General features: G+C 35.4%; 1 protein-coding gene across 1 annotated transcript; it reads left to right on the forward strand.

Annotated features, from left to right (window-relative positions):
• Window positions 1–7,283: 7,283 nt before the first annotated feature.
• Window positions 7,284–8,411, forward strand: Gpr15 (G protein-coupled receptor 15). Its single transcript, XM_004636573.1, has one exon. It carries the CDS (start codon window positions 7,305–7,307, stop codon window positions 8,385–8,387), a length of 1,083 nt encoding a protein of 360 aa, XP_004636630.1. The 5' UTR covers window positions 7,284–7,304; the 3' UTR covers window positions 8,388–8,411.
• The last annotated feature ends 290 nt before the right edge of the window (window positions 8,412–8,701 follow it).

Genomic DNA, 8,701 nt, shown 5'->3' on the forward strand with positions numbered 1-8,701 from the left:
GCACCAGGAAATTGTTACATCCATTGGTCCTCATAGGAAATCCCCTACTTTTGGGTCTACCACATCACTGAGGTCACATGGTCAATAAACTGAGCTAAACAGGAATGTAGGAAATAGGAAGAGATAACCTCATACTTCACTTAGCAAATGTGAATGGTGGAGTAATTTAGTTTTATGACTTTGGAAAATTTACTTCACTATGTTTTAAGTCTTAATTGTCCTTTAAACATTACAATATGTGGATTTTTTTTAAAGGTTCTGATTGTGTTTTCTAGGCCATTGCTGGGCTCAAACAGTTCTTCCCCAAGGCTCCTGCAAAGCTACGACCATAGGAATATGCCACCAGGCCCAGCAAAATACAGATTGTTGATAACAGCAGTAATTTCGCATTATCATTGTGAAGATCAAATGAGAAAATATATTTAAAAAATTCCTAGTATAGGATCTGAGGATTAGTTAAGAATCATTCAATTATTATTTGGAAATATTTCTTGAATATCAATAATGTTTTAGTAAGGTCAATGTGAACAGTTCTTGAAAACTTCTGGATTGCCCCTGGATGTGGGACATAAGCCATTTTGATGACAGATATCCTTGTTCACTGGATAATGAATCTCTGGTCTAACTGCCGAGTGAGTAAGAAGGACTGGCCAGGGCTGCTCTTCTTGCTTGGCCCTGCTCAGGAAATTCCAAGGCCTTGGCTCATATCATACCTAAGTCATCATAAGTCCAGAAAGTAGATGTTTCTGTAAAGGACAATGATGCTTCTACACCTCAAGTCTCTGCCTACAAAATACGCAGAGCAAAACTGAATCACCAGCCCAGTTCTGATGTGAAGTGTCTGTATGTTTGAGGTTCTGAACATCTTGACCATCTAAGCACAGGACACCTGAACTGCCTCTTCACATCCAGTTCCAGCAACCATCCAACCATATTTCTGGCTTATCTTTACATCTTTGCTATTTTATAATTTCTACTTCTACTAACTTATGTAGACTAAATCCTTAATAAATTAATGAAGTTAAATTTCTGCTTCTGTTTCCTACTTTACTATTCAAGAAAGAGTAGTTGCTGTCACAAAAGTCAGAGATGGCTTAGGGCATCCAAGTACAGATTATGGAATTTAGGTTTAAAAGCAAAAGCGAGGTCTGGCCAGATAGCTCAGCAGATTAAAGCACCTGCTTAGACAGAGAGCATAGGGACCAGAGCTGAAACCGCAGAACGCTGTGCAGGCCCCGCCCCCCAGGACATACTGCGCAGGCAATTGAGTTTGGGCGTCGCGCCACTTGTGAAGCTGAAAACAGGAGAATCACTATAAGTCCAATCTATGTAGTGAGACCCTGTAGACCCTATACTGAATACTAAATAAATAAATGCAAAAGCTGAACTAGGCTACTAGCTTAATTTATTCAAGATGTTTTTAGTTTCAGCTGGAAGGTGCTATAATTACATTAGATGTTAAATCTAATAACTGAAAATTAGTCAGGTATTGTAACTTGTTTTTCTTTTGTGCTTATGAAACAACCTTTCATGTGAGAATTTCTAATACCAAATTCCCTAACATTATTAAAATACTTAGTTTTTATTTTAATTGTTCATTATTAGGAAAAATCATGGTAAGATATTCCTACATTATGGTTTTCTTGTATATTTTGTCCCAGTTGTTTTCCTTATGGACTTGGAGTTCAGATAGGAGGAAACTAGAAATACATAAAAGTTCGACATTTCAGCCAAATTTATCCTCTATCCATCCTCAATTTTCCTTGTACTTAATCACCACAGAGCAATAGCAAATTTAGTCAAGGAAAAAAAAAATTAAAAAGCTAACTCAAATGATTTTTTTCACTTAGCAATTCTTGTCAAGGGCCTCACAGTTTAACAAACTATACTTGTTTGAATATTTATGTTCCTGAGAAACATGGAATGACTATGTGAATGACAAATTTATATTCAAATTGCTATCAATTTTAAAAATCATGACTGAGGGTCTTTGGCAAATGACTTCTTTCTGAGCCCCAGTGACCTCATTAGGAAAACGGTTGTACATGTAATCACTAGTATCACTTGAAGGTCTAAAATTTTATGATTCAAAATTAAGTAAGACCAACATAACTACAAAATGTGACTGTAGTCAATTCACAGCACCATTGTTTCATGAGGGAATCTGTGTATACAACATCTACAGCCTAGGTAATTATATGAAACAGAGATAGTGGAAAATGCAAATGAACAAAGGAAAAGCAGAAAAACTATTTTCTGATTAGAAAATAAACACCAACATACCCTTTGCTGTTTCAACAATAAATAACAATCACAAGGAAGATAGAAATTATGAAAAGATTTTCTTGATTTTTATTGTCATTTATTATATACAGTTACAAGTGAAAATGTTGGGACCCAAACAAAATCTTTTCAAAGGGTAACCTTTATTGCAGATAAGAAACTAATGTTAATTAACTGATTAAATCAGTTAATTTCATTATTTATAACCTAAGTGAGTCTAAATTCCTCAGAGACACACCTTTCAAACTTATTATGAGGCCATGACAGGTGTAGTTTTATATTTATTGGGTTGTGAATTGTTTCTGATTAACAAAACATGCTAAGTAAAGGCATTACTAAAAGGAACTAAAAGACACGCTATACTAAATTAGAAAATTCTTCATATGAGTTTAGGATATGATAAAGATCCCAGGATTGGATAGAAAAGGAAGCTGTTCAAGAAGTTTGTGAAAAGTTTGAATGTATTGGTCATTCTCCGAATTCAAGCATGATCCAGTCCAAGTTGTCAGACATTTATTGGCCATCAGTCACGTGACAGACACCGTGCCAGCTTGCTGAAAACACCAATATTCACAAACAATTTTTGTTATATATAGTATGCATCCAGACTAGTTCTACTTTTATGAAGAACCTTAAAATATAAGTTTCTGGAATAATAATAATATCATTGATATCTAAATAAACATGTTAACAAGAGAGAGAATCCAATAAAGTAAGTGGAGGAAGAGAGCACATACTGATAACAATGAAATCATGCCACTTATTTGGCATGATATGATATTATTTTGTAGTACTAAGTTCTCCAAATAGCTGAAGGGATAAAAATAATAATAATTAAATCTTTGGGGATATAAAAAATTTTCTTAAATTGAACCATTTAAATGGTTACATATCTTTCTAACGCTCAAAACATGGAGAAGAAGGTGTAGCTAATGAATAAATCATGCTGTCTCCCTGATTAGATCAATGAGAAATAATTTGCTTCATACTCTTTGTCATTTATTCTGGACATATCAGCAGAACATACATAAACAAAAAGCTTTATATTCAGGGCTTTATGTGTGCATATTATCTGAGGATCTATTATCTCCCTGTTGTAAAGTTCAGCATTAGTGACAGAGAAGAAGCCAAAGTAATATAATTCTAAGGGTTACACCCAATACACTGACTCTATTCCATGTGTGAAACAGGGACTATAAGACACAGCTACAGCCATGCCATAGAGGAAAACATCACTAGTAAATCTGAGTGCTTGAGCAAATGTCTCAGTGGAGCAAAACTTATGCTCTCTTTATTGTCAACATCTGATCAAGTTCTAAACATATTATAGGATTGTAACATAGAACAAATAGAAAGGGGACAGAAATCTATTTAATTTTTAAAGTGTGAGATCCCAGTCAAGACTCACATGTCTGAAGTTTTGATGTAACTTTTAAACTTAAAGAATAGCCAAAGTCATAGCAAAACATAGCACATTAGTCAATTTATGTAAATACAAACTATGATCCTAAACAGCATCTCACATTAAAAGATTACTAAATATAAGGTTTTAGACTGCATCTTTCCCCAGTGACTATTTTAATAGATCAAGGACAGGGTCTGGGAACCTATGTAGTAGGTTTTCCAGCACCTAGAATGTGAATAATGTTGCCTGGCATCTACAAGTTCAAAGCAATTGTTTTGAAAGTCAGAGACTTGCCTGTAAGTAGTTCATGATCAGTTCAAGAGGTCAGATACCAAGACAACTAAGCATGTGAAATGAGATAATAACCATTTTTAAAGCAGAATTTCAAAAGTTCAAACACAGACTCAATTACTTCTGTCAGAGGTTAGTAAAGAAAATATTTTTTTCAGGAAAATAATTCTGAAGAGGTGATCATATGCTACAATTCAGTTACTAATATTTGTATTCTTTTTCTGTTTTGTCAGCACCTGTTTATACTGCTTTTTCAAATGGTCATGGAACTCAGTGTTGGTTTTGAGTTTTGATCAATATGTAGGTAATTATTTCATTGTTAGTATCTGTGTATGTATATTTTAAAGGGCATGCGAAGTTCTAAAATTAGCCATTGTACTTAGCTTACTTAGAACTTTGACCTCCCCTCCTTTGTATATTTTACCTACTCAGAATTAGTCGTGGGTTTGCTGTTCTGCTAGCATTGTATGCTGAGTTTTTCAAAGTTCAGAACCATGTTATTTTTCCTTTTTGGCTTAATGTGGTTAATTTGTCTCCTACTCTGAGTCTCCCAGTGTGATTATCCATGATGTATATAGTGTCATATTGCAGAATTTTACCAGTAAATATTATACCTCAGAGTGACCATATGTGAAAGAAAACTACTTTGTCTATAATTGCTTCAGTAATTCACTGAGAGTCGGATTTACTAGGGATAACTGAGCACCAACCCAGCATCTTTAGAAACTTGAAAAATTTAAGGCCTAACACAATGAAGACAGTCGAATGTTTTCCTCCAAAATATCAGTATGTTGAATTTATAGTTTTGTGTTGAATTCTTTAGACATATTTAATCAGAATCCTAATTTTCTCAGATCAGAATCAATTTTATTTTCTCAAATGACAAAAGAACTTCTAATTGTAATTCTAGCATAAAGTACATTACAAATAAAGTTATTTATGATTATTACTTTTGCCACATAAACATATAAATATAGCAGTTAAATATTCCTTTACTCTATTTTTTTTCCAAGTAAATATTGCCTACTTTAAGCTGTTTGATAAAATGAATTATTCTATTAAGTAATTAAGGCTTACCCAGTGGGAAATATTTCTGCCTCAGAATTATCAAAGCTCTTAATTAGTTTCTCTGATCTGTAGTCTATATTTAGTGAAGATATGCCCCCCCAAGAAATTAAGGAATAGCATAGAGCAGCTAGGGACAAAGAAGAAATCAACTCAAACTTGTATATCAACTCCCAAGTGACTTCTTAGTGCTGTCCCATGTCAGAGGCCCGTGACATTAACCATATCAGGAAGGAAGGGGAAAAAATGCAACAGACAAGATCACTCTTTTCAATATATGAATCACTGGAGAAATAAAAATTATGCAGAATGGATTTTACATGTTTAACAATAATATTACCAACAGGCATGTGTTCTTCTTTTAATGGCAATGTCAACTGGAGACTGGAGTATTGGATATTAAATGACATGGAGGGAAGAGGAGAAGGACGCAAGAGTACAAAACAGCCCTGAGTCATTTGGCCGTAAATGATTGAAGTCAATAGTTAAATTTCATATGTAAATGTAGTATTTTCATCAATAAATATTGATACATTGAGCATTAGTTTGAAATCTGAATGAGAACAATGTTAGGCAGATGTGAAGTTATTTGCCACATGCTGTAATGATCATGTTTTGAATTATTTCAACCTGTAGTATTTGAAAAATGTCAAAACATAAAGGAAAGGAATATAATCAAATCAATATATTTTTTTTCTTTTTTTTTTTTTTTTTTTTGGCGGAACCGGGGATTGGCAGAACCAGGGATTGAACTCAGGCCCTTGTGCTTGCCAGGGAAGCCCTTATTCCACTGAGCCATCTCCCCAGGCCCCTCGAGTCAATATATTTTAAAGCAACTTTTATAATTTAGCAGATATTGATCTTAATATAAGTCACTATTAAAATCATCCTTGTGAAAAATAGTTAAAGTTCAAATTCATTATATTTTATGCAGCCTTCACAATATAAAAGGAAACATATATGAACAACCCACGATAGAATCCTTTGTTTAAGCTGTGTCTCAAAATATCTCTACTATGATACCACTTATTATGAGCAATTACATCTATTGCCTTGTCAACAATGCCAAAGTGCAGTTTGCTGATCTGTAGAGGTCCTTAATGAAAAAAACAAAAACACATGGCTTAGACTATCAAACAACTGATAAATAGATGCAAGTTAAAGAAAAGTAGGTTCAGTATCTGGAATTTGATAAAAGGGAACATGAGGGTTAATAGAGAAAGATCCTCCAATCAAGAATCATAATTCTTACAAAGGGGAATGTCAATAGGTAAATTGAAATAGTAAATAAAAGAATAAAGACATCCTGTGCTTTTTAAATGTTAGTAAACTTTATAAATAACATCAATACCTACCATAGACTCTATTGGAATCTTATGAGAGAAGAGAGAGAGAATCTATTTAAGAGAAAATCCCTTGAGTTTATCTGTACTAACTATACAGGATCTCAAAAACAAGAATGCTCTGAATTAATTTTAATAAACTAATATTTCCAGGGCACAAACTGTGTACATGAACTGTGCTAAAATGTAATAGAAAATTTGAAATAGTAAAAGCACATGAAAGAAATGACTTAGCTCCTTTAGAGGAGTTCAAAATTATTGAAAGGTACAAGGTTGATTGTTTATGAAAGTGGTAAATAAATAGAACGTCATGGTCTAATTGCAATTTTGATGTTTACTACAGGTTGAAAAGCTTTCAATTCACTTTTTATGCAATGAAATGTCAATTTTCTTTATATATGATCAGTAGTATAAATAAGAGTATCTTTGTAATCATCTTATAATTCAAAAGTACAACAGTTCTTAAAGATGAAACAAGACAAATTAAGAAATCAGAAACAGAAAATCAAAGAGCTTTAAAGGAAGTTAGAATAAAAAGTTAATTCATTTCTCTTTTTCAGTTTTTGGATTTAAGAAAAACAGTTCAAATATCTTGAATAAAAATGTCAAGATAGTAACTCGGTTTCATGAGTAAGTGCAAATAAAGAAAACCCTAACCACAACCACCCAGCACTGATCAAAGGTGGTGCTGCTTGTGGGCTCTTTCTGAAGGTTGGTAGAAACTGCACTTTTTAATCTGTTTTCATGCTTGTCCAAGATCTTTAAAGGAAGGAAGGAAGGGGGAGAGAGAGAGAGAGAGAGAGAGAGAGAGAGAGAGAGAGAGAGAATCTATATAAGAGAAGATCCCTTGAGATTTCTAAAATTCATGCCAGTACGTCACAGGAAACTTACCAGATTTAACATCTTGATCTTCGGTGATGGACCCTGAAGCAACTTCAGTTTATTTGGATTATTATTATGCCACCAGCCCAAACTCTCATACCAAGGAGACCCGCTCGCAAGTTCCTTACACTTCTGTGTTCCTTTCTGTCTTTTACACAGTTGTGTTCCTCACTGGAGTGCTGGGCAACCTCATCCTCGTTGGTGCACTGCATTTCAAACGTGGCAGCCGAAGACTAATTGACATCTTTATCATCAACCTGGCTGTCTCTGACTTCATTTTTCTGGTCACATTGCCTCTCTGGGTGGATAAAGAAGCATCTCTAGGACTGTGGAGAACAGGCTCTTTTCTGTGCAAAAGCAGCTCTTACCTGATCTCGGTCAACATGCACTGCAGCATCTTCTTGCTCACTTGCATGAGTGTTGACCGCTTCCTGGCCATCATGTATCCAGCCATATCGAGGAAACTCAGAAGGAGAGACTGTGCATATGGAGTCTGTGCCAGCATCTGGTTCATCTCCGGCCTTCTAGGGTTGCCTACTCTTCTGTCCAGGGAGCTCACGCTGATTGAGGATAAGCCCTATTGTGCAGAGAAGAGAGCCACTTCAGTGAAACTGATATGGGCTCTGGTCACCTTAATTTTCACCTTTATGGTCCCCTTGCTGAGTATTGTGACCTGCTACTGTTGCATCACAAGGAAGCTGTGTACTCACTACCAGCAAACGGGAAAGCACAACAAAAAGCTGAGGAAATCCATAAAGATCATCTTTATTGTTGTGGCAGCCTTTGTCTTCTCCTGGCTGCCCTTTAATACTTTCAAGCTCCTAGCCATTGTTTCTGGATTGCAAAATGGACTCCACTTTTCATCAGCTGCTCTTCAGCTTGGGATGAAGGTGAGTGGACCCCTGGCATTTGCCAACAGCTGTGTGAATCCCCTGATTTACTATATCTTTGACAGCTACATCCGTCGGGCCATTGTCCACTGCTTGTGCCCTTACTTGAAGAGCTCTGCCTTTGGGAGCAACACTGAGTCATCAGACAGTCACCTCCCCAGGGCTCTTTCCAACTTCATCCCTGAAGAGGATTTTATAAGAAGAAGAAAGAGGTCTGTGTCACTGTAAGAGGAGCTATGACATTTCAAGCTTTGTTGGCACGCTTAGAGCATTAATATTTGTCAGCAACAAAGAAAGAAGAAAAGTATTAGTGAGATTCACATTGCTTCATAATTCCAAGAGTTAATTTTTAAAAGGAGCACTGAAAAGTCCTGGTGTTGTGGTATAAGTAGGCCAAGTGTATTTTCAGCTGAGTGGCCTTATTTGACCCTTGACAACCAAGTCAACCGAGCTAAATACAAGTTCTATTCTGTCTTTCACATCTTAGATAAAGGCTCCTGTTTGGATTAGTTGCTTGCTTCATGCCATCAATGAACCTTCAT

The sequence above is a fragment of the Octodon degus genome, unplaced genomic scaffold (genome assembly GCF_000260255.1).
Source record: "Octodon degus isolate 3935 unplaced genomic scaffold, OctDeg1.0 scaffold00081, whole genome shotgun sequence".
Classification (NCBI taxonomy): Eukaryota; Metazoa; Chordata; class Mammalia; order Rodentia; family Octodontidae; genus Octodon; species Octodon degus.

Coding starts and splice junctions, on each gene's coding strand:
- Gpr15 (XM_004636573.1), top strand. CDS start 7,305: ATGGACCCTGAAGCAACTTCAGTTTATTTGGATTATTATTATGCCACC.